This window comes from Corvus hawaiiensis, chromosome 5, assembly GCF_020740725.1.
Source record: "Corvus hawaiiensis isolate bCorHaw1 chromosome 5, bCorHaw1.pri.cur, whole genome shotgun sequence".
In the NCBI taxonomy this organism is placed as follows: Eukaryota; Metazoa; Chordata; class Aves; order Passeriformes; family Corvidae; genus Corvus; species Corvus hawaiiensis.
Genome location: NC_063217.1, coordinates 57035444 through 57061997, shown reverse-complemented (window position 1 = coordinate 57061997; position 26554 = coordinate 57035444). Strand labels below are relative to the sequence as shown.

The 26554-nt window shown below is 43.4% G+C and overlaps 1 protein-coding gene across 26 annotated transcripts in view; it reads left to right on the top strand.

Annotated features, from left to right (window-relative positions):
• The window catches only part of ADGRL3 (adhesion G protein-coupled receptor L3), a 489712-nt gene that overhangs the window by 381436 nt on the left and 81722 nt on the right, over nt 1-26554 (top strand). For 22 of the 26 annotated variants that reach the window (XM_048303590.1, XM_048303593.1, XM_048303575.1 and 19 more), the window contains 4 exons: nt 5041-5346; nt 7044-7147; nt 16144-16329; nt 19193-19231. In XM_048303590.1, coding sequence (XP_048159547.1) covers nt 5041-5346; nt 7044-7147; nt 16144-16329; nt 19193-19231 — 635 coding nt within the window. The remainder of the gene's footprint in view (nt 1-5040; nt 5347-7043; nt 7148-16143; nt 16330-19192; nt 19232-26554) is intronic. The other 4 variants (XM_048303577.1, XM_048303586.1, XM_048303585.1 and 1 more) reach the window with 1 other exon arrangement.

Sequence of the window (26554 nt, the reverse complement as noted above, 5' to 3'; positions counted from 1 at the left end):
CCTCCCCTGCTTTTCCTCATTACCTTGTGCTAGTTAAGACAGAGGAAAAGGGAGAGCTGTGTATCATACTTCATGTCACTTTTTCAGGGTGCAGGGCTGTGTGCAGTTGTGTTCTTGAAGGCAGCATGCCACGCTGAACACCGTGGGGCCACTGCATATGTAATCTTTCCATCAATGGGTTTTGGGAGCCTTTTGTCAGTGTCAGTAAATAAAACTCCACAATCCCAACTGCCCCAAAAGCAGCGTGTGAACTTATATTCACACACAGGATTCTGGCTCAGCTTCCCAAAATAATGGCATGTGTGAGCAGAGGGGAGAACTGTTTGGATGTTTGATGTGAGGCCGACTTGGCCTTTGCCTGAAGTAAAAATAAATCATAGTTGCTCTCAAACACGTGGAAGGAGCTATACACAATTTAGGGGCTAAGCTCACCTGTCAATTCTCTGGCCCGCAGCTCTTGAGTGGCACCAGCTTGTGGCTTTTGGTCTTCCAGCAGACATTTACCATGAGAAGGTTTTGCAGGGTGATGTCTTTTGTGGCATAGACTCAGTATAACTTTGCAGTCCACCAGTGTGTTAATGAGTTGATGCTGTCTGTGTAGGTCATCCTTTCCTGTCACCTCACATGGAGTTCTTGGAAAAAACCACACGAAAACAAGAAAAAATGGCAAAAGACAGTAGGAATATATTTACTTTCAAATATTACTATTTTTCTAGGGAGTTTCAGAAGATATTCTGAAATGCATTTGAAAATGCCTGTAGAAAATTAATTCCCGTGAGATGCATTTATGTGACAGGGAAGAGAAAAACAGCTGTGATATAATCCTCCAGTTGTATTAGGTTTGTGGGGGTTTGTGCTGCTTCTTTCAAGGCATGCCTAAACCTTCTCTTTTCCTATGTAAATACAACTTGCACCATCTTTCAGCAGAAGAAGAGATGATAAAAGGGATGCTGTAAGCAAAGGATGTGGCTGCCAAATATGAAAAGGGCAAAACTGCAGGGAGGGAGGGAAGGGAGGGACCTCCAGGTTTTGTGCTTCCCGCAGCCTTCCCGACTCCTGCAGTGCTCCGTTTGCCTTCATGCATCAGCAGCAACATGTGTAAATAATTGTGCATGGAGTCTGGATGTGCTCAAGAGAACGCTGGGATTGCTGCTGTTGAGCTGCTGGATTAGTTGTACCTCACTTGGCCCAGCCCTGCATTAGGTGCAGCACGGGGAGCAGGCAGGGCCTCCTGGCTGCCGTCGCCCCATCCCATCTCCTTGAGCATCAGGCTCAGGAATGCAGAACTCGCCGGAGAGTGAAGTCATCATGGTTTGCTTGGACCTTGAGCATGGAACTTGGAGCGCAGCCTCTCCTTCCAATTCCGTGAGCAAGTGCTGGCTTGTAGCACGCAGCTGTCAGGCTGAGCCTTTGGATTGTGACCCCAGGGGGAGAGCTTGATGGATGTCTCCTGTCATCCTTTACCTCGCCAAAGCCAGTGAGCCTTACCCAGGAAATCCTGTCTGCAATTTCTGCTCGAGGGGCACCCCGTTATCTTCATTCATGGGACAGAAAGTGCATGACATCTCTTAAAAAGTATTACTGAGTACACTAGGTCATAAAGTCAGAGACTTAGGTGCCAAAATTAAAAAAATGAGAGAAAAGGTAGCAAATAGCCTTTCTTTCAATCAAAACTGCTTTCTGTGATAGGAAAACACTAGTCAGAGTCATTGGGAAAGCAGTCTCCCATGTCTGAGAGTGCCAGGAAGAGGTGAGCAGAGCATTTAACCATATCATGGTTAGATGACACGTGGTAGACTTTCCTCATGGCAAATACGAAGTGCTGGTCATTTGTCATGTCACTACTTCAGGAAAGGGGAACAGACAGAAATGGGGGTAAAGACAGTCCATTATTTATGTGAGATTTTTTCCCCTATGAGCAGATCCCTACCGTGATTTTCCTTCCACCTAGCAATTATCTGCCTCCACAAGCCTGAGCTCTATTTAAAGGTTGGGAAATAAAAGAGAGAAGGGAAAAACCTTAAAAATTTCTATTTTCTTGCTAGTCAAATGTGCCCTGAGCAGAGAGAGACCCCTCTGGGAGTTGCAATTGCTCCCTTGTGGGTGCTGGAAATGTTTTGGGGTTTGTTTTTTTTATGACTGCAGCTCTAATCTGAATGATGGCAAAACTTAGTCGTCTGCTATTACTGCCAGCTCTCTAGATAGAGCAGGAAAGAAAAAAGTGAAGTGTCACTTTGGGGTGTTTCTGGGAAAGAAATGTTTCCACAGCCATAAATTGCTTTCTTGGGAGCACTGAAAATTCTTATCCCAGTGCTGTGCTTCGTGGAATCAAAGTCTACAAAGTCTTGGATTCGAAAGGAGTAAAAACTGAGTCTTACCCAAAACCGTAAGGTCTTGATCTGGCAATGCATGGTAAAAATAAACAGTAAAAATAAAATAATTAAATTTATACATTTCTAGTTGTAGTAGCGTTGGTGATTTTTAAAGGTGCTTGTCTTGGAGCAAAAATTGTCTTGTGAAATGTTATATGAAGAATCCCTCTGAAGCAGTGCTGCAATGCTTCTTTCCCCCAAGTTAAAAATTCACAGTTTATTGGCAGCCTGAGTTAATCTGGAGGTTTGATCTCTGTTCTGTACTGTAGGATTTAGGTGCTTTTGCACAGGTTGCAGTCTCTTCATGGTTTTGCTTGGATTTGGGAATCATTTACATGTAAATGATCCTGATCCCCTGTTCTTTTCCTCCTTACCAGTCAACTTGGTTTTTGAAGCACACAGTTGTCTGAGCAAAATTGGCAAATTTCCTGGTGAGAAACTGGGTGGTGTTAGCATGGTGATCATGATTGCTGGAGCTCATTACCAAATTGACTCTTTGAATAATCAAACCTTTGAACTCAGTTCAGTGGTATCCCATCCGTCTCACTCCGTTAGGCAACTTGGAGGCAGCTCTTTCATGTTGTCTTACAACTTGTGCTGTGGAAATGGCGGATGTGTTTATTTTCAAAAGCAGCAAGAAAGCCCAGTGGAACGCGAAAAAAGTTGGAAGAACAAGCCTTCAAAGAGATTTTGACACTGGTGCCAGGGGCTTTATGAAAGATAAAACAGCTCATTTTTTTATGGCTAAAGGAAAATGCCATTAAATCCCTTGTGCCTAACTGCTACAGTAAACTTGCCAGAGCTATTCCAAAACCAGCATGCCGTGGGATATTTAATGATTTTCAATGAAAACTGGGCTTAAAAATGCAGCTCTCCTGCATGTGGATCAAGGGAAGCTCCGGGGTGCTCAGTGTATGTTTCTATGTGCTCACACATGACTGTAAGGATTATTTTAAACACGATTTGCTAGATTTGACTTTGAAACTGCATCCACTTTATCTACTCAGTTCCTCTGCACGTGGCATAGGTAATTTTGCAGAAGGAAAATAACTTATTGCAAGTGTAAAGGGGAAAAATTTTGCAGGTTGCTGTCTACCAGGCTAATCTATATTATGACGAAATAAAACATACTTGTGGGAAGCCCTGCTATGGTAAAAATGTAGTATTTGCTGAAATTCTCTACAAATTTTAGTTGTTCCCCGTCAGGGGGAAATCATTACTTGGTGACATAATGCAGCTTTGAGTGGAAACTCAAAGAAATCTGTTAGGGTCTGCATGTTTTTGCATTGTAATTTTTAGAGTTCATTTAAACTCAGGGTTCATGGTGAAAGGGAGGTGGCAGGAGAAGGCTGGAAAATCTGATCACTGAGCTTGGGAGACTTGTTTCAGATCAGTGTCCTGGTGCTCAGGTGAGTTAGTGTAGAAACTCCAATTCCTGTTGCTGGACATGGAGCAACAGTGATAAAAGGCTTTTTGTGTGCTGGAAGAGGTGGGATGGTCTTGAGGTGTTACGGCATGGAAATTAAAGTGAGAATGGATCAGACAAGCCTTTTCATGTTGCTTCCTTACCTGCATTTCACAGTCAGCCCCAGTGTTTTCTCAGGCAGGGATTGAGGGGGCAGTTGTGAGTATCTGGCATTTAACTGGAGTAAAAGTCTTACGCTGAGAGAAGCTGGAGGGTGCTTGTCTTTGAGAGAGGTAAAGGAGATGGGAGAAGGCTTTTCTACGAGCTGTGTATGACATGGCATGACAGGGGTGATGGGGGAACAGCTGGGGGCAGCCTGCTTCAGTTTCCCCACCTGATATTTCAGGTCAAGCCATAGACAAATCCATGTGAAGCTCAGTGTGCACAAGCACCTTGGTCTAAGTAGGAGGCTAAATAAGGTAATTGTAAGGTGGGCATCCCTCAATATTCCACACATACTCAGTGTGGCTATTGCAGGATGTACAGTGGATAAATGCACTTTTAAAGCAAGTTCCCCACCTCTTCCTGCTTGACTGCTCATTGCAGGTTTTCAATGAATTAGCCCAGCTGAACATTAAAGTCTCGATTTGGCTGGGCTGACGTGCACCTTTGCTTGTGTCACATGGCCTGCAGATCAAGGGGCCAGGCATTGCTCTTGGGATGGAGCAGCAAGGCATGAACCTCAGAGAAAATTGACAGCTTGCTCTGCAGTACAGCCTCATGTTCACCCCTCTGTGAACTTCTGATTTGGGAATGGATTTGTGGTTTGGTTTTGGGTTTTGTTGGGGGTTTTTTATCACGTCATAGAAAATGCTTTTCTGTCCAAACCAGCTGGGCCTTCAGCAACACTTAACAATTAAAAGCACTTCTGTGCTAGGTGTTCCCTAAAAGATGGAAAATAAGATTTTTACATTAAAATGCCAAGAAGAAAAATGGTGAGGGCATAAAGCGCTGCTTTATTATCATCAAGTGCTAGGGCTTTTGGAAAATCAGTTGTGCTCCAGTGGTCATAACCCCCCTGTGTGCTTCTCTCACTGTTTGCTCCAGCTTCTCTCTGAAAGGCGGCTGTGCAGAAAGCCTTGCCTTAGTTGTAGCTCCAGTTACATCCTGCAGGCCACCAGAGCCATCAGAGGGGACATCCTCAGAACCTAGGCATGAGTCCTGTTCCCTTCCTCTCTCTAAGCAGCTCTGCCTTTGTTTCAGGAGTATCGACATCGGGGGCTCTGGGCCCGGGGAGCACCACTGCCAGCACCACGCCGCGGGTGGCTACCAGCACCACTGGCCGCACCACCACCACATCAGCCTCGGGCAGGAGGAACAGGAGCACCAGCACCCCGTCTCCCATGGCCGATGTCCCCGAGGACATGACCACGCACCTGCCGCCCGCCTCCTCGCAGCTGCCGCCGGCCGGAGCGGAGAGCTGTGACCCCATGGAAGCCCGCGACATTATGTGGTCTCGGACTCGGCAGGGCCAGGTGGCGAAGCAGCCGTGTCCCTTGGGCTCCATAGGTGAGTCAAGGGTTGGGAGGACTGTCTCCACTTCCTATGGTACCTTGTCAGTGCGCAGCCAGTACTTAAAACGTTGTGGGGTTGTGCTTGATGCACTTGGAAGAGCCTCTGCCTCCATAAGTTGCGTACACTGCGCTTTACCTGGTTCTGCCTGTATTTGTAGCCTCTGGGCTCACTGATGTGTTGGTGGCTAATGCTTTGCTTGTTTTGCTAAGAGAGGGGACAGGGGAGGAAATCAACAAAACTTGTACTTTGAGGCTCCTGAACCCATGTGAGTGATTTTTCAAACTGCAGCCAGTGTCCGGTGTGATCAGCTGAGAAAGTGGGGGGAGGAAACAAAGCCAAATCTTTCAAAATGGTTTATTGCTTATTGGATTTTGCTCCTTTTCTTCTGCTCTTCCCGCAATTGTTTTCTTGAAAAATGTTGCTTTTGGAAATTTTCTGTTCAATTTGAAACATAATCGAGTTACGAATGGGTTTTGGCATATGGTTCATTTTGCTGTGTTTTAACAAATGCAGTTTTCTAAAAATAGTTATTTTTCATGCTCGTCTTGGTGTCCAGCCCCAAAAGCTCAGTTTCAAAGAAGAAATCTTTAAAGTGGAGGAAATTGCCTGAAAATGAGAGCTGAAGGGATCTGACTTGTAGAGGAGAGGCTCTCTGTTAATTCTCCACTCCTGGAGAGCCATTCACACCTGTATATACGAATACTGACTCTGGAATTTGGTGAGGACAGACTGATAAAGCATGTGTTAAAGTATGAGGGTCATGGAAAGGCGTAAGTGGTGAGAAAGGTAAAGAACATTTTTGCTGTCTTTCCCAACCCTACTTGGTAAAATTAATGCAAAAAGTATGATGTGGTTCCCAGAGACGGGAAAGGATACTCGGAAGCAAAGCTGTGAAAAGGAAAAAAAAAAAAAGATGAAGAAGGAAAATGGAGGTGGGATGCAAGAAGTCCTTTCCTAAGCACAAGAGCTAAGGACTGGATGAAAATAACTAAGGAAAAAATAATAGCCCAACTTATGGATAGGGGATGGCCATAAGCCTTTCCCATCTCTAATTTCGGTGATTCGTGCAACTTGTTAAAAGCTGTGATATATTAGCAGTGATGCATTTCCCTTTGTCTGAAAGGGTCTCAGGCATTTTTCTGTCTTTTCCAGAAGGGATTGGGCAGCTCTTCCCAAACAAAACTCTCCTCTAAAGTTCCTCTTGACAGCTGGGGGCTGACAGTAAAGTCCAGCATTATATCTTGGCGTTTGTAGCATTCAAACTTTCGTGTGTTTCCACCCAAATGTTGTAATGATGATTCAGAGCCATAAAATCTTCATAAAGCATCAAGGAAGATGATGAGGCACAGGGTCTGATCCCAGATCACCAGTGGTAGGCCAGAGCATCCAGGGTGCTGGCTTGGTGTTTGAGATCTACTTCCGATTTCTTAGTACCTGGCAGCTTTCCTGCAAGTCCTCTGTCTGTAATCGTTGTTCGCCAAATTGGAAATAATATTCCTGCACAACATTGTGGGTCTTTTATGTCTTAGGGCCTTAAAGGACCAAGATGATGGGAGACTAGGGCACTGAGATGACTCAGAAGTGTCCTACTCAAGACCTGAGCACTAATAAGCTCCCAGAAGCCTTCGACACGAGGCGCTGAGGGCAAAATGCAACCAGTAACACTGAACACAGCGACTTTCCTATTACAGGTGTTGCAACTTTCCGGTGTCTTGCGCCTGACGGTATCTGGGAACCCCAAGGACCTGATCTGAGCAACTGCTCTTCACCCTGGATCAACCACATCACTCAAAAGGTAAAACCCTTCCCATGTGTTGACTGCTCTGAGTCTACACAGTGACCTTGCTCAGCTCCCTGGTTTTCTCACACATGGAACTTCAAAGGATCAGCAGTTGCACATAAAGCATGAGCCGTGCATAGTGGCCAGGAATTGCAAGGAGAAAGCAAGTGTCTTATGGAAATTAAGGCAAAGAGTGTTAGGGAAGGCAAGTGAGAGGGACTGGAGAGTGGAATTGAACTAGAGTGAATGACATTTCTTGTTCATGGCAAGGAAAGGAAGAAGAGGGAGGAGGAGGTGGGTGGACATATGGAAAGTACTGAGTTGTTGAAAAAGGAAACGCCCTTTCATGCGTCCTCAAGGATTTTTTCATGTCACGCAAGCACACGATAAACCCCATAGTTAAGAAATCTTTACCAAAGAAAGGCAGGCTCAATGGGAAATGTTTGATTCATGCCCCTGACTTTCTGTTTGTAACTTCTGCCCAAATTATAAAAGAATTGATGGAATAGAAAACAATGCTGCAGTAATGCTTATCTTTTGACTCTTAAGTCCCTTGATGAATGTTTTCTAGCACTTCATCATTTATCAGTGTTAAAAGTGCATTAACATGTGACAATAGAAGTTCAAGACAAGCAGAGCTTATTTGGTAGCAATATGTTGAGCATTTTTGTTATTAATGCACAATGGTGCTTTCAGCTGATTTCATTACAAACAGAGACCAGATGTGTGTTTACGCCATGGAGTCTGTGGGCTGAATCTTTATTACAGCAATTTGTGGGGTTTTATTCACTCCTTTAGCCAGAGCCAGCGAGTCCTGGCGTTGCAAATGAGCTGTGCTGCTGCACAAGAGTGACGCGTCACTCCCACGGAGCCACCGCTCTCTGGTCAGTGGGATGGGGTCACCTCACAGTCAAGACTCTTGGGCATTCTCCTCTCTGCCCCCCATCTCAACTAAGACCTAATAATCTGTGAACAGCTAGCACTGATCATCCCTATCTTGCTTCATCTGTGCTTATATCCATCCCTCCACAAAGGAAAATGTCAATTAATGTGGGGCTGCTGTGATATGGCACAGCCACTACAGAGCCTGTGGTCCTTCTGTCCCTCTCCTGCCGTACACCCAGCGAGCTGATGAATACAGGCTGCCTTTGCTGGCATTAGCAGCTGTGTGCAGCTCTTGTTTTATGACCTATGTACTTACCCTGGAGGGGTTAATATTACTTACTCCAGCCATAATTCACCCAGGCAGCTGGGAGACCTCTTGCTGCTCGGTGAAGATGACTAGGCCGTTAGCCATTAGCAGAGGGAAATAATAGCCTGCACTGATGAAATCTCCATCAAGGTTAGGCTTATTTTATTTGAAACCCCAGCTATCATTTGCGTAACAAATGAGCCCCATTTAATTTGTTACGCGCTTTCAAAGCAGGCTAAAATTGAACAGGCAGGTTTTCAGAAATGCCCAGCAGGTTACAATTGGGACTGGATTTATTTTTTTTCTGAAGGAATTTAGTTATGTTCAGCTTTGAATACCTTCTACCAGTCAGTAGAAAGACTTGGGGAATCTGTGAGATGACCCTGGATCTAACCTGTTTGCCTGAGATGGAATTCGTTGGGATCTTGGGATATGTGATCCAACCTCAATGAGAACTGTTACAAAACATCAAGAGTTGTCAGGAGTGACTTTGGAGGGGAAAGCCCTGCCAGAGTTGCCTAGGGGTTTGTGTTGAGGGTTGCATTCATTGAATCATTTAGATTGGAAAAGTCCTCTAAGATCATTGTGTCCAACCATTCACCCAGCACTGCCGTGTCCACTGCTAATCCGTGTCCCTAAATGCCATGTCTACATGTCTTTTAAATCCCTCCAGGAATGGTGACTCAACCACTTACCTGGGCAGTCTGTTCCAATACTTGACCACTCTTTCCATGATGAAATTTTTCCTAATATCCAATATAAACCTTCCCTGGTGCAACTTCAGGTGGTTTCTGATTGTCCTATCATTTATTACCAAGAGAAGAGACTGACACCCACCTTGCTGCAACCTCCTTTCAAATAGTTGTAAAGAGGGCTGAGATCTCCCTGAGCCTCCTTTTGTCCAGGCTAAACGCCCTCAGCTCCCTGAGCAACTCCCCATAAGCCTTGTGCTCCAGACCCTTCCCCAGCTTCATTGCCCTTCTCTGGATTCCCTCCAGCCCCTCCATGTCTTTTGTGTAGGGAGGGGCCCAGAACTGGACATAGCACTTGAGGTGTGGCCTCACCAGGTCCAGGTACAGGGGACAATCAAACTGTCCTGGTCCTGCTGGCCACACGATTGCTGACCCAGGCCAGGATGCTGTTGGCTTTCTTGGCCCCCTGGGCATGGCTAGCTCGTGTTTTATGCTGGGCAGCTTTCCAGCTACCCTTCCCCTTCAGCCTGTAGAGCACTGAGTGGAGTTGTGACCCAAGGGCAGGACCTGCACTTGGCATTATTTGAACCTCATCCTGTTGGCCATGGCCATTGGTCCAGCCTGTCCAGATCCTGCACATGCCGTGTGAGGGCACTCAACATGGTATTGCATCACGTTTTCAACTATCCAGTCCTCTAGGATATCCCCAGTTAGCCAGGACTGCTGATAAATGTTGGAAAGTGGCTCAGCAAGCTCTTCTGCCAGCTCCCTCAGTACCCTTTGGTGGATCTCATCCAGCTCCATGGACCTGTGCATGTGTAAATGGTGTATCAAGTCACTGACCGTTATTTTCTGGATTGTGGGGGTTCTCTTGTGCTCCCCATCCCTGTCTTCCAGTGCAGGATGCTGGGTACCCTGAGGAAAACTGGTCTTGCTGTTAAAGACTGAGCCAAAGAAGGCATTAACTACCACCTCAGCTGTTCCGCGTTCTTTGTCACTGTATTTCCTCCCTTCTACAAGGAGATTCTCCTTAGCCCTCCTTTTGTTGTATTTAGAGAAATGTATTTTATTGTCTTTTATGTAAACAGATAAAACAGGTAATGTTCTAGCTGAGCTTTAACCCTGCTCATTTTCTCCCTGTATAACCTCACAACATGCTTGTAGTTCTCCTTAGTTGCCTGCCCCTTTTCTAGAGGCCACAAGCTGTCTTTTTTTTTTTTTTTTTAATTCCAGCCAAAGCTCTCTGTTTAGCCAGGTCAGTCTTATTCCCCACCAGCTCATCTTCTGGCACATGGGTATGTCCTGCCTATAAGATTCAGTAGGATCCTTACTGCAAACACAGTTTTAAATTACTTACGAAGTAACCAATAGCTATTTGGTTTCCCTGCCGAAGCAGAGGCTTGAAAATGATCACTGCACTTGAAGATGGATTCATCCATAAATCAAGCACTGGTTTCTAATATCCCTGCTGTGGATGGGATGCTTCCCAAAGCTCACAGATTTGCTCCAGCACCTCTCCGAAGATGAAAAAGGAGCCTTCCTCCTCTAAGTCAAGCCAGCTTCTCTTCTTGCTGCTGTGGGGGCAGCTAGAGGGAGCAGTAAGCCATCTGTTCTGTGAGGACAGGGCTGGTCACACCCTGCAGCTCAGGTCTCCTGCATCCCCAGCTGTCCTGGGTCACCCAGCCCGCTGCACCTGCAGCACAGCTGACAAAATGGGTAAAAACCCTTTTTTGTCAGCCAGGGTTCATACCTGCTCAGCATGCCTTCATTCCTAATCAGCTTTGTCTCCCAAAAATCTCCTGTCACCTGCTGGATCCAAACTGCTCAGGAAGAACGGTGATAGGTCCCCTGGAGGGATTTCAGCCAAGCCAGGAAGGATGGTAGGGAAATGCTGTGCTTGCTTTCATATCTCTGTAGTGAAGTAAGAATGATTGCTTACTTCTTCTTTCTCCTGCTGTGCTCAGGCTGCAGATTGGGTGTTTGCCTGCTTGCATCATGGTATTAGGTTTTACAGACACTTCCTAGCTTCCATTAGAGTTATTGTGCTTGATGGAAGATCAGAACAAATGTTCTCCTCAGCAATTCATTGGCCTCCTGACATTTACTTTAACTTTATTGTTGGTGCCTACCATGCCCTCATAATGGAGCAGGAGAATAAACTTGCCTCTGCGATTGAATTATGCACTGGTACCTGGGTTATTTCTGGAGTCAAGCTGTAACAGGAAGCAAAAAGGTCAGCTTTGGATACATTACATCATCCTGATCATGAGGTCACGCGTTCAGTCTCAGCCTGTTTGTTTTGCCTCCTGCTTTCATCAGTGCCATCCCTAGCACAGCGTGTGACTTGCCTGAAGACTTCTCTTCCTTGCTGCAGCTTTCAGTTGCGGGTGCTGCCTGGGAGGACAGGCACTGCTATGCTTGGCTTCAGGCCTCTGGAAGAGAGAAGGGCCTCTTTTGTAGCAGAACAGAAAAATTTGTGCCCTTCACGAATGCACAAAAAGCCTCAATCTGTAAATGTAATGCACGTGCCACCCATGCCCTCCTGAGTGGCCTGGATCATGGACTCCCAAAGAGCAGGTGAACCTGAGGGTTCATAGCACCTTCCTGAGGTCTTGTAGATCTGCTTGTGTCTGTTACAGGGAGAGTGAGGTTTTGTGTAGGGCATCCCCACATCGTCGTGTCCAGGTCTGAGGGTGCAGTTGCAGTCCTGATGACGGTGTGATGAAATCCTCCTTCCAAGTTGCTTTTGGCAGTCTGTTTTCACAGCACCTGAAAACCTCTGTTTCGGAGTAGATGCCACAGAGGGTGGCTCATTAAAGGGTCATTAAATGCAGTTTAAGTTGTTTGAATACCCTAGTTTCAAAGCCACTTTTTCAGTGTTCTCTAGATCTGCTGTACTCTATGGAGAGCATTGTCTCTTCTCCCAGGCAGCTGGCAAAAGGACAAGAGGATGCAATCCTAAGTTGTGCCGGGGAGGTTTAGGTTTTTAGATCAGGAGGCATTTCTTCATAGAAGGAGTGATTGGGCACTGTATTGGGCTGCCCAGGGAGGTGGTGGAGTCACTGTTTCTGGAGGTTTTTAAGGAAAGGCTGGATGTGGCACTCAGTGCCAAGGTCTAGCTGACATTTTGGTGTTTGGTCACAGGTTGGACTTGGTAATCTTAGAGGTCTTTTCCAACCTAAATGATTCTGTGATTCGAAAAAAATACAACCAAAACCCAAAAGAATCATAGATATGCTCTGACTCTTTTCTGTGAATGCACACATGTATATTGGAATCTCTGCCAGGGAAGGAAAAATGCCATGAAGGCTTTGCAGTGTCAGAAGTTAGCCCACAGCCCCTCTTACGGCCTTGCTACCCGACTGCCAGCAGCTAATGGTGCCTGGTGAAACCTGTCAAATGTTTGTTCCTCCAGAAAACAGCATCAACTCCATGGTCTTTCCAGCTGACCAGTCCATCTGTATGTTACCGTTTTTAAAAATCCTAGTTCAGTCTTTCATGCCATCTTTTTTTTTTTTTATATCAGTTAGCTTCTTCAGGAGGTTGCAGGAAAATATTTTTGCCTTTATGACTGCTGGTGTTTTAGCTCATTTGCTCCCTTCTCAGCATATTTCTTCTTTATTCTGAATTTTTCTCCTTAAATACTTATTTTTTGTGATTTCTCTCATTTTTATTCTACTGTCCTCTTCTGCAGTTGGTTTCCTCAGAGAAAAATAGGGCTGAAACAGCGATTGCTGCTGCAGGAGGGTCTTTCTTCATCTTTTCCAGACAAAACTCCCTGTTTCTCTTTGTTGGCATATATGAAAGAGGCAGGAATATATGTCCTCTCCAACAGCTATTATTTCACAGTCTTTTCACTCAGAAGAAGGTGCAAGATAGTGGCACAAACTTGGAAAATATTAGCAGAGTGTTACACGAAAGGATTTCAGGTGTGCCAATGATCATTTGTAAATCTGGCCTGAATCCTGCCATTACGCCCAAATGGAAGAGGGGAGCAATTTTTTTGGCAGACCTATAAAACTATGTTTTGTGTGTTGGCATTGTTGGCAAGAAACATGTTTTCAATCCTTCAAACTAGCATTCCAAGACTGGTTTTAATCAGTTTGTAAAAGGTAAAAAAATATAGGCCAAAAAACCCTAGAAACCAAAAATTTGGTTTCAAATTCCGTTTGAGCAGAATGTTCTCTTTTATCCCAGAATCCTATTTAGTTTTTAAATTTAATTTTTTCATAATCAAGGTAGAAAATGTTAAAAAGTAGTTTCATACCAGGCAGAGATATATTATTTTCGATTCCCTTTATTGTTCTTGAGCCTCCCAATAGAAACATCAGCTACTTACACATTTTTTCCCTGCTTCCTACTTGCCTCTCAATATCAGCTTGAGCCATAGAGAACCTCCAGGGGTTGTTCCTGTATTCCTGTGTAGCTATGTCGGTGTTTGGGTTAAAGAGTATTACATGTTTTGGAAGAAATAACACAAAGAGCTCATCTTCCATGCAACAATAATGAAGAGAAAGATGCAGAGAAGTGCTTCATAGAAAGGAAGTAAGTTAGTAATGCATCCTCCTGGGTAGCAGTAAGCTTTGCTGAGCATTATGTAGAATTAACCAAAAAAAAAGGGTTCCATCCTGTTGTTATAAGAGACCAGATATATATCTTAGTCCTGGAGTATTCAGCCAGCATTTGGGATTCGTAACAGTTGGGTTTCACAGCACTGCATAGGAAACACTTCAGTTTCAGTGGAAAAAGCTCAAAAGAATCAAGGAAATGAGCATTAACATGTCACACAGCCATCATTTTGGACACCCCTCTCATGCACACAGCCAGAGTGGAAAGAGTGATTCAGGTCTGCTCTAGTGACTTGTAGCTGCACATTCTGTGTGACCATGTATAGGTGTGGAATTGTCAGTGCTAGGATAGCACTGACAATGCTAGTGCTTCATTAACTGTCAGCCAAAAACATTTTCCCAGAGGAATGGCACATCTGTGTTTTCTGGAAAGCTGGGCGTGTGAGATAACTTTGGGTAAATACTTCTGTGTCCCAGGAGTTCACAGACTTTGAGCTTTAGTCTGCCTTTTTCTCAGGCATTTCTTCCATTGCTGCCTATTTTTTGTGTTGTTTGTTTGATCACACTGTAATTCTTCAGATTTGCAGTTTTTAGGGTCAGACCAAGAGAAAAGGAAAAGGGTTAATTAGTGACCAGCCTGCATCACTTTTGCAGACAGATAGGAACAACAGCAGCCTGCAGGGAAAGAAAACTCTTGTGTTTGCCTTTGTAGCAGCTGAGCAATTTTCTCTGAGTGTGCCAGTTTACATAGGTGTGTGGTCCAAGGGAAAATGTGAGCATCACATAGTGGGTAGAAGAGTTTTTGGGTTTTTTTTCTGATATATCTGTAAAAAAAATCTTGAATTCGTGCAGTTTTCTGCAGAGCTTACACAAACACAATGTGTCATGATACATGCTAAGCTCCAGCAATGAGCTGCAGGAAAATGTTGAAATTGATTTCTTTATATTGAGGGATTTGATGTAGTTGTTCCTTAAAGTTCTGAGAGCCAACAGCAGAGGTCAAAATTCAGCATTTGTGCTGATGTGTGGCTTCTTCGGCTGCTTAGGAGAGCAGGCAGCTGTAAGAATAGGATCTGGTTTCTATGGCATTAGTCTTCTGTGTAACAAGAAAGAAATAATTAATTTTTGAATATATCTTATCATCGCTCTAATGGGAAGAACAACACATTATCTCCTTTATTTATCTTCTCTATATCATCATATGCTTTAATTCTCTGAAGACGAGCATATGAACATCTTGAGTTAGATTTCATTAAATCAGATCGGCTTTTGCTGTCAAATTGATGGAAGTAAGTTATTCATTTATAACTCAGCTAATTGATTTACAGAGAGGTAGAAGCTCAGCTTATAATCTTTCCCTAGAATCTTGCTTTTATAATAAGCACCAGAAAGTGAGGGAACGAGAAATATCTGATTTCTAGCTGTTGGTAGATAAGACAATTGAAAATTCATGTGAGGAACCCAGCAGAGTTTGCCATTGAGCCTGACAGAAAAGTGAGACCTTCATTTATGTGTCATCCTTTATAATTTCTCCTTGTCCCAGGCATATTCCACATGGATATGCATTCCAGATCACAGACTGGTAGATAATGAATAAAAGACCAGCAACCTGCAGGGGTATTTTTGTAGTGGGCTGCTCATGAAAAGGAGATGGGACCAGCTGCCCTGTCCCAAATCCCCATGGCACAGAAGACAAAAGGAGTACCAGATAGGGAGAGCAAAACAGAGCAAGAAAGGGGGAAAAGCCACAGGGAAAAAGTGTGAGTTGCCCAAATAATTACACAGTGAATTTCCCTGCAGGTGATTTGTGAGTTTTGTGACGCAACTAGATGATACAAGTCTTTTAGCAGAAGATTCAGCCAAACAACCTACTGGCTTTTCCCTTCCAGTGGACTTATTCTTGAGCCTTTTGCTCTAGAGTTAGGATGCTTTTACATGCACTGAGAGTCACTAGCCTCATGATGGGTTGCTAGCGTGGCAAGGAGCACATCTCTTGTGTGCATAGGCTAAGTGATAAATTAGTACCTGATTATTAAATCAATAACATGGAAATTGTGAACTTTTTGCTCTGCTTTTTCTGGGTTATGTCATCTGTTTTCCTTTTACGAGGAACTCTTTTGTGCAGTTGTGACAAAAATTATCTCTTCTCTATTACATAAGCTTTTGGAATCAGAAACTGCATTTTCTTGACAGGAGAGGCTACTTACATGGTTTGTTTTTTTCAAGTGGCATAGTAAACCAATGGGACAAGCTAATTAAACCCCTCCTTAGCATGGAAATCCCATGGAGACAGTGCCCAGTGAGAAGAAATTGTTGAAGCCAGCATGGTTGACTCGAAAAACAATAGTCAAAAAACTATTCATGATCGAACCATGAAGACTCTTGTTGTAGTTGACTTCTTGGGAAATGCTTTTATTCCTCCTTCCTTCTCGTCTTCCTCATCTTTTTTCTTCTTCTTGAGGGGAGCTGACCTGCCTAATGCTGTGGGGTTGGAAGGCACTGGAGTGACATGTCACTGAGAGCCGGGGACAACCTTTCCCTCTGCTTTGTCACCTGCAGATGAAGTCGGGGGAGATGGCCGCCAACATCGCGCGGGAACTGGCGGAGCACACCAGGAGCCACTTGTATGCCGGGGACATCGCGTACTCCGTGTCCGCCATGGTCCAGCTCGTCAACCTGCTGGACGTGCAGCTCCGGAACCTGACTCCCGGCGGGAAGGACAGCGCTGCGCGCAGCTTGAATAAGGTGAGAGCAGCGGGGCTCAGGATGGGGCAGGAGGCTTGTGGGAAGGTCAAATGAACATCTCTGTGTATGAGGATAAACAATGGCAGACAGAAACATTCATTTACACCGGAGATACCGTGATATTTACACTCAGGGTTTCAGGCTGCTTTAGTATTAGAGGGCCTTTTTAGTGACAGCGCCTCACTTAGCCCAAAAGCACCTTAACTCCGTTACAGCAGTGTGGTTTCTGTGCCCACGGTTTAAGAAGAATTATTAGTCCTTTTGTCATTTCCAGAAGTAAGTGGAATTGCTACATAGCACTAAAGGTGCTAGGAGTTGCCAGTTGTGGGAGAAAATATGAGCTGTGGACCCTGTAAGAATACATTTAAAGCTGTAGGTTTCCTTAGTGAAAGGCCCTCTTCATCACTGAATCTCATGTAAACACATGGGATAAGACTTAAATAGGATTCTGACGGTGAATTGTGTGGGCCTGATTATAAAGACAAAGAGCTGCTGGACCCTGTGACTATGAGCACATGGTTATATTGGCCACCCAGTGAAAATAAGACACAGAATTTTGTTCCCAGCTGCATATCAGGCTCTGACAATTCTGGCATTCATGTAACCATGAACAGAACTTGGTCCCGAGATTATATATGGGGAATAAATGATCCCAGCTAAACCTGAAATTTTTTTGGTGTTTTATGAAGAGAAATGCTTTTCAGAGAAGTAACATGGTCTTTTTTCTTGTAAGTTATTGCTGTAGACTGATGCTGTTTTAAATGCAAAGGGCTTCGGGATCGTTTGAGATTTCAGTCGCATGGGAGCTGAACTCCTGCATCTCATGTGCTTTGCATGTGCTGTGAATTGGGTTATCCTGATGCTTTTAATTAGTGCTGCTTCCAGCCATTTTATAACAACGTAGGTAATAATTATATTAACTGATACATCAGCATAACATTATTTGTTATAATCATACCATGGTTCTTTGTTGAAATGATGGTGATGTCTGACAATATCAGGTAAAACCAGCAATTAATGTCACCTACTAACAGGTTTCATGGTTGTAGTTCTGCTTGCTCTTCTGAATGTGTCCCAGCCACACCCAACATTTTGTCAATTCAGCTTTGCAAGCACATATTTTCCATCTTTATTTTTATCTCACCTTATGATATTTGTTTCAATTACACGAAATGGGGTTGTATCCTGGGGGCAGGTATGAGTTACTGAGTGGAGGGGAAGACTGGACAAGGCAGAGCTCCTCGGCTCAGCTGTCACTCCCAGGGTCCCCATTGCAGGTTTCTTCCCCCTGCCATCAGCTTTGCACAAGTAACTCATACAAATCAATTGCATTCCACATTAAAATTCTGGACCATGTGAAGTCCTGCAAAACAGCGATGCGAGTCAGTGATCCAAATGACAGGCTCAGTAATTTACTTACTCTCATTCCCCACTTAATTCTTTAGAAGAGCAACTGCTCTGTGTTCATTTAAGAATGCATGAATTCAACTTCGAAGTAGTATTGGGCAAACAAAAGGCAGCAGAGTTACTGCTCCATTTTCCCCTTCGCTGATCAGGAGTATTTAAAAAAAAAAAAAAAGGAAAAAAGTAATTTGCAAAGAGTTTTGTTTAGTGCTGTTTAGTCAGAAAGAAGAAATAAAGTAAGCACTAGCCATTAAATATTCTTTTAATCATTAAAGGAAATGTGCTGGGGATCTGAAAGTAATCACCTGTGCTGTTTTGTACTGGTGGGGATTTTTTAACAAGCTGATGTACAATGAATTGAAATAAACTGGCATAATCAGAATTTTTAAAAGCCATCATTGTTCAGGAGCCACTTTTCTGTCACTAAAAGCTTTATGCTTTCCACTGGATCAGGCTTAATTAAGGTAATAATTGTTCCATTTTAGACTGGGAAGACCCCCAAGTGGATAGGTCTATAATTTTCAGCAAGGCTTTCTTTGATCTCATTTGTTTCTGTAAAGTCTTCATACTGGCCAGATTTACCCAGAGGAAGATTTCTACTGTTACAAATTGACAAATTAGAAATTGAAATTAGGCATTGCATGGTACCTGGGTGTATTTTGTTTATTTCAGAGCCTCAAAACTCTCAAGGACAAATTTGGCTCTCAGCTGTACTAATGGGATTGCACTGCTGTGTGTTGAGAGCACAAGTTGCCCTGAATCTCTGTTGATGTGCCGTTTCCAACCAGGCACATCAGTAAAAACAAACCCAGTCAAGCCAGTGGCTCTGAGCAGCCTGGTTTTGTGAGCTTTCCTTGCAGTGATGCAGAGCTCACCAATTCCAGCTCACTGCTGCAGACTGCCTGCCAAGCCCCAGGTCTACCAGGATGGGTCCATACAGTTCCAGACTGCATCAGGATGCAGTCCTGCATGCATCTTGCTCCCTGAGGTTGGTCCTGCACATCTGAAGCTTGGTTATATTTCACTGTGGCATCATCACTGTCTGCTGCAGAGCCCACGCTCCTTTTATGCAAATAACCATCAGCCTTATCCTTTTCAGCCTTGTTTGATGTGGAAATGTCATGTGTGGTCTCCAAGCTGTAAGGAAAACATCATCTCTTGAGTATTTCTACTAGGCTCCAGTGTCTTCTACCATCTAACAGCTGCTCTTGCAAAGTTGCCAGTCTGTGCTTCACTTCACTGAAAAAGGACTAACCCACATTTCTGGAGCCAGTCCTTCCAGTTTTCCACTGCTGCCTAACTCACACTCACTCCTTTAGTTTGGTTGGTTTTTCAGGAGCTGTTTAAGAGAGAAATGAGGTGGTTTTTTCACAGGCATTTTCTTCAATTTTTTTCCCTTGTTCTGTCACTAACTTGTTTTTTCTATTCCGTCTTTAATCTGCTCTCTTTATGGACTCAGCTTCAGAAAAGGGAGCGCTCTTGCAGGGCCTATGTCCAGGTATTTCTTGTGTTTTTAATACACGTGTCCAGTTGTTTGACTGAATGACTGTGAAGTGGGTCTTGTCTCTGTGAATAATCTGATTATTACCACCTTTGTGGCAGCAAGTTCTAAGGTTAAGGTTACAGGATAATAATGTCTTTTTTTACCTCACCCCACCTGCCCCATTTCTCTCAGACTTGAAAAAATCTGGGACAAAATCTCTGAATTTTTTTTCCACAGAAAGTGGAAAAAAACACAAGAAAGATCTGACAAGATTTATCTGGCCACCTGAATGAGCAGGACAGTATAGAGATGTGCAAGTAAAGAATGCAAAACTGCTGCTCACAGACCAGCTGGACTTTGCTTACAGCATGTCATTCATGCTACTGCCACCTGCATTTCCTTAGTGTTCCTTCTTCCCCTTTTACACTTTCAAATTCAGAAACAATTCAAAATGGCACCACTCGGCTGAGGGAGGAGGTAGGATCATAATGAAATGCAGAGTGTCTCACAGAAGGATGTAGGAAGGAGGAGAGTGCTGCAAACAATGTAGAGGGTAATGCACATAACACCCCGTGAAGTTCACCCAGGTCTGGCCTGACTTTCGTAGGCTTACGTTGTGTTTGATGTGAACGAAGTCAAGCTCCAGCATTCTGGAAGGACCTGCTTGTGGGCTTTTCACAAATGGGACCTCAGGTTATCTTACTAATCCTGTCACCTTGCCTTATAGCATTTGCTCCAGTGTTTTTTGTATAAACCTGTTTGTATACTATGGGTGAGTTAGTGCTGCTTTAAGAAATGTGAATGTTTTACCTTCTAGTCTCTGTCTTGTGCTTGTGAATGTTGATATTGTTCTTATGGGTGGTTGATCATTATTTATATGTGTATGTGTAACATGCATAAATGAACTCTGTGTTTCTGGAGGGGGCTGTCTGTACCTGCATTTTCCTGCAAAATTCAGCTTTCTACAGTTGGTACTGACTTTATTTTGTGAGCACATGTTTCATTTAGCAAATGGGATTAGATGGTCCGGACTTCTAGGGCATTAGAAATAAAACAGTATCCCTCTGTGCTGGCAGGCTGTTTGTCTTTCCTTTGGAAAATGTCATGAGAGAAAGTTACCTTTTCCCTTCCACATACATTAATGGATAAAGATGAGTTACGGAGTTACACATCCCTTGTCTAGGATCCCAGAGAAAGCAACTAGCAGGCATTGGAAGGAATTTAAGAAAGTTTGCAGTGTGGTGCTTACTCCCAAGCTAGCTACCTTGTGTATTGCTACTACTGGAAACATGATGAGACTGCTTTGACTATGGGCTGCACAATCTTGTTGGGGACATTGGGTGCTACCTGATCCATAGCTGTCCTTTCCACTGGCTGCACAGGCATTCTCCACAGAGTCAGTGCACACTCCTGCTCTTCTGTCTTTCTTCAAACAGTAGCGATTGGTGAGTTTAATATACCTTACAGAAAGCTTGGCCTTGACAGAATAGAGCCTGAATCCTCTGCAAAACTTCAGCTTACCCTTAATTTCAAGGACTCCTCCCTTTCACTTGGAAAGGCTGCTTGTGTGTTTAAACATTAATCATGCACCTACTTCTTTAGTAGACAAAAACTGATGAAAGCTCATTGCTTGAGCTGCTAAGTATGGGTATTGACAAATGTGGTACGTATATTGAAGAGGACAGTCCTGTAAAAGAGGGCTTGAAGAATGAATTAGATGACCTAATTGAACCTTTCCAGCTCTGCTTTGTACTATATGGAGATAATGTATCTTGACGTATTTTCATACAGTATGCTTCCATTGGAAAATTGTGTGGCTAAAGTCATCACAAAATCTAGTGAGGGAGAGGTTGTCTGTAATAGCAATTAGATGTGACTGCAGATAGTCCTGTTACAGGCTACTCGTCCCTTACCAGGCAGTGAAATATCTGGGCTGGCTGAGGGAATTTAGCAGAGGTTTTTCAACTAATCTTAAGTGGTCACACCCTGGGCTTTGTAAAGTCAGTGGAACATGGGAAGTCACTGGGACATACGGCATTGATGGCAGAGAAATAGAGTATTCAACTTTGCTGGCCTGATCTCCTTGTGCTGATGCCATTATTGTGAAGAGCATCCCTGGCTGAATTTGGCTCATGGGGCTGGAAGTGTACCTTCAATTCTGTGCTCCCTAGACAAAGGAAAGTGCAGTACAAAGTTTATACAAGAAATGTCCAGGAATTGTAAATATCTAAAGTTCTATTGAGGAAAGGTGGTTTTGTGGAAGGAGGAGAGTGACCTGAGAAAATAATAATTGCTAAAATCAGTCTTACTGTTTTCTTTGGGCTTACAAATTTAAGTAACCATGACAGAGGCCCTGTAGTGATTGGTGTATAAAGTCCCCTTAAGCCCAAAATAAATGACTATAAATAAATATACAAAATAAATGAATATAAATAAAATGGATGGAGAAATTTTGCAAGTTGCGCAAACATAAGACTGGGAATGCATTATCAGATTATCACCTCATCTCTTTGGGTACCTTTAAAAAAATATGGATTTAACTTGTTCAGTTTCACAGTATTTTTTGAGTTAAAAGCTCAGGGATTTTTTTTACTGGAGATAGAGGTTACAAATGCTGCTTTTTCAGTTTCAAATGTGGTAAATGATCTTTTTTTGTCTCAAAAATCCAACAAGAACCAATCCGGCCGGTGGCATGATGAATACATATTAATATAATGACTGGACAGTTGCTGGAAGATTTTTCAGTCATGGTGATATTCAAGAAACTGCTACGTGGGTTTCAATTTGTGATACTAATTAATAGTCAGCTGAGACTGAGCTGACCAAGATGGATATACAAGGTGGCAGAGTGGCCTCAGCAAGGTGCTCTGTTAGCAAAGAGGGTGGCCTTTTGGAGAGCAGAGGTTTACATCTCCTATGCCCACCTTTCTGAAGTTCTTGCACTCTGTTTTGGGAAAGGAATGGAAAAGTCATCATGTGGGAGAATGAGTCACAATGGGTGACGCATTTGATTAGCATAGCTTAGTTTGGTGACTGGTCTGTGATGTAAGCTGGTATGAATTTTCTGTAATGTTTTTTCAGAAATTATGTTTGTTCCTTTTCCAGAAGTTTTTGTCCTTAAACTGTAGCACTGGAATTGTAGAAAACAGAAATCACTTGTCTTTTGGGGGTTGTGAAATTGGGTTTGTTGTCACAGATTTCTTCCGTGCTCCTCAGCAAGTGTCATGTGCCTGGTATTTCTCAGCCCCCTGGTTTAAAATGCCATGGATGCAATTCTCCTGTCCTCTAGGAATGGAGGTGGGGTAGTGAAAGAAAAAAAAAGGCTAAGTACTCACATAATGTAGTAAGTGAGGCTGTATTAAAACAGAAAACTTAAACATGGGGAAAAAATCGGAGAATTTTGCTGATTTAGTAGCTGGAAAAACAGGTTTTATTAAAGCTTCATACCACACCCGTGCTGGCATGTACATGCATCTGATTGCAAAATCTGAGCTCACCTGCTTGCTTCACTTGGATTTGTGGGCTGGAGCTCTGGCGCAGCAGGAGGTCAATGAATTTCCCTGTGGTGCCAACCAGAGGCCTCTTCCCATGTGAAATTGCATGCTGTGTTTGGGATGAGCATCTCGGAGGACAAAAACTTCACAGGGTTCCCATTCTTTTGGTTTATTTTATAAAGTCAGTATGAGTGGCTTTAAAGCTGGAGGCTGGTGAATGCAACAGAACTGTGAATGGCAGCTTTGTGGAAAGGGTGGAAGGAGGCGGCAGAGAGTTGCTTTTGCAGCATCTTCCTTGTCTAATGGAGTTTTCTGCTCTTGGTTCCTGCCATCCTCTGAGCTGCCCTGTAAACTGGCTTGCCCTGTTTTGTAATTCTGGGCTGGTCTGCATAGCAAATGGAAAAGATTATGGAGGTGCCACCTGCTCCTTGCTAATTACAAGAGCTTCTGGGTGCAGGTGTCATCAGAGCCACGCATGAAGCCGGCGCTGAGATGCTGGCAGGCTTCTGGTAGCAGACAGTGGCAGGTGGTTGCAGAGTTGTCCTTCTGGTTCTCCTGGAAGTTTTCTGAACACTTCTTGTTTGAAACATGGGCTGTTTAAATTGCTGCACTAAGCAAAAAATGAATGGCTTTCCTCAGAGGATTGAAGGCATTAAGTTTAGAGCTCAGCAGAAGAGACTTTTTTTTTTTTTGTGCTAACCTAGTAGTTCTCATCAGATAAAAGGTGCATCTGGGACTTAGCCAGTACTATTTAAAGTGGATTAATTCTGTTTGTCCCACTTCTCTCTTGCTTGCATGATTGGTCCCAACTTCCATGAAGACTAAATGAAAGAAACTTGCAGCTCTGAGAAGGAGCACAAATTGAATTATGCTGTCTTTGCTTGTGTTCTTCTTGTGCCTGTGACAAGAAAGACTCTAACCTCCCTTTATATAAAAAGAGGCAAATTAATGAAGGTTTTCAAGTTTCTTGTTTGGTTACTTAATTGGCTGTATGACAAAGAGCTCTGCAGTGTGTGTCAAACAACTCTGAGAGTTCTCTGATGATTTGTGCATTGCTTGACTCCTGATGCTATTCTGCACAGCCTGTCAGGTGAGGTATCGTTGTTAAAGTGGCTGGAATAAATTGGCTAGCAGTGAGCATACAATGTTGTATATTAACTATAGCTACAGGGAGTACTTTTAGCTGCTTTTTCAAGGGATCGAGATGTTTGCCCATCAGCATCAAAGTGCCTAAAACTTTCATTTAATATAATTAAAAGGACATCTGAAAGAAGTGTGACTTGCAGCGAGGTTCTGTGGTTTGGTAGTCCTTTGTTAAAACTCTGTGAACTTAATATACTTCACAGCTTGAGAAACCTGCACTTGATTTGTGTCAGCAAGAGTGAAACTAGAAATCCTCACCCTGCATGTTTCTGCTGTGGTGAGCCCATTGTTAGGGGAGAGGAGGATCAAAGCAGCAGCCTTGGGTTTGTGACCAGACTCCAAAATTCTTTGCATAAATGCTAAAAAAGAAGGTGACCATCCACCTACAGCTCAGCTACACCTATGGCTATGTTCTCACATGGCAAAACTGAGAAAAATATCTAGTGCTTTCTATGTTGCTCTGTGCTTACTCTCTGCTTTAGGCTGAGTCAGTCCTGGTATCTGGTGTCACTGGTAAAAATCGGAATATAAATTGCCACAGGGAGCAGCAGGAGATGTCCCTTTGATTTGAACCGTTGGAGGAAAGGATGAGTCTCACAGACTCCCCAGGAGTTTCCTTGAAGGCTGTGGATATTCTTTCAAAGAGGCATTTCTGATGTGTGGCCCATTTTCCTTTCTTGCTACAGCCTTGCTCGCTTCCCCAGTGTAATTACTCTAGCTGTTGCTTATATAGTTTCAAATCCCAAACAGTAGGGCAGCAAATACAGATGATTCATAGATGCAGCTCTCGGCTTATTCTGTGGGGAAGATCTCATTAGATGAAATAGATCCTATGTTATTTCCTTCTTCCCAATCAATTCCTTTTATTTCAGTCCTGTAGATGCCTTCTGACCTTAAAATATTCTTCCTCGTATAGTAAGTAAAGTAAAACCATAACCTGTAATTTGTAACCTTGTTCTCTTTCTCATATCTCCTATTATTTTTTGCGTGCTCCCATTAGGAGATTATTGGTAGTTCAAGGCCAAGCTTGCAAACCTTGCATACCTAGTAAAAGACCATTAATTCCATAGTTAAGCATTTTGTAGATGGCCTAATTTTAATAAAGGTCAGTGCTTTTCTTCTCACTACAGTGAGTTCTCAGCACTGCTGGAATTTAGGCCGTTTCTGAGTCAGTACAGTTCCTGTGGCCACAGCATAAACATTTGCTGTATAGTTGAGGAGAGAAGGTTGCATGCTCTCTTGGGAGCCTTTGCTCTCAATCTGTGGAGCAATTTTAGAAATTCCTCTGAATGGTCATGGGAAGTTCTCTTCTTGCCTTTGCCATGAGTAGTAGGCTCTGTCTCAGTTCACCAACACTGATACCATCTATGTCCAATCACCACTCTGGTACTAGATGTAGGCTAGTGCTTCTGGCTTAGTTTTGAAGGCAGAAGCAAAGATTAGCAGTAGATAGTCTAATGATTTATTTGTTTTCAAGCACTCACTGTGGCTGAGCTCCTTTCAGTCTAAATATGTTTGTCCCTTCCATTGAATGCTACAACAGTTTTGTGATGACTGTGTTGCTTTTTAAAAAACAATAGACAGTGGCTGGGCTTCCCTGTAAGAAATTGTCTCCAGTGTGCTTACTGATGCTTTGACCAGAGACAAATTTTGATTTTGACTTAAAAGAATAAATGGCAAGGAAAAAAAAAATCATCCAAGAGTTAAGAGCCTTGTCAGATGGATTTGAAGGCACTTCTCAGCTAAGAAGTAGCATTTAATGCCATTATGTAGCCAAATGACATTTTCCTTGTTTAGGAAGCAGAAGAAATGACATGTGCATCACTTTCTATCCTGAAGTCCCACACAGCGGATGAATGTAATCATTTGATTGATGACCCCTGTGTAGTGGGATTGGAGTGCTGTTCATTTGCCACTCTAAAATATGTGTCATTTCCTCAGCTGGTCCCTTTCAATGGAATAACCTTTCTGGAAGCATTTGTGTGCTCACATCCATGCTTTCATGCTGGCCCTGTCCTCCAAAGGGCCCATTCTACCGTACCAGGTAGATTCAGAGTTAATGGGAGTTTCAATGTACTGGTGCTTTTTCTGGCCAGAGGCAAGAATCAAACAACTTGCAGCAGAACTTGCCAGCAGAACTTGTCATCAATGGCATTGATTGTGCCTTTAACTCAATTAGTTTGGAGGCTTGCAAATATTGATAGCTTGAGGAAAGGGTTTGTTTTAGCACTGGGTGTTTAATAGGATTACAGAGCAAAACCAGCTATTCTTGAGCAAAGAGGCAAGTAAGCTTTTTTCAAGGACCACTGCTTTCCAGTCGGAAAAAGGGAAGAAAGAGCATAACATTGTGATCATCGTACCATATCAACATTTCAGTGCATCTGCTCTCTGGTGCGTTTTTCATTTGCACTGTGAAGTGTGGACCTGAAAGGGGTTTTGTGCTTTTTTTCTCTGCTGATTTGCCATAAAACCTCAAGCTGTTATAAAAAGTGGGCTAGTTATGTGTCTGCATTTTTCAAATAAAGACAACACATTTGTTATGAAGCAATACGGGGAGACCTCAGGGAGGACCAGAAGCTCAGGCCATAAGCACGGCCTGAGGCTGTGCCTGTGTGATTGCAGACTGAGCACTGCTGTTCTCAGAAAGGGTGAGCAAATCTCTTTGGATGAGTCTGTGCTGGCAAGCACCTTCAGCACAGGG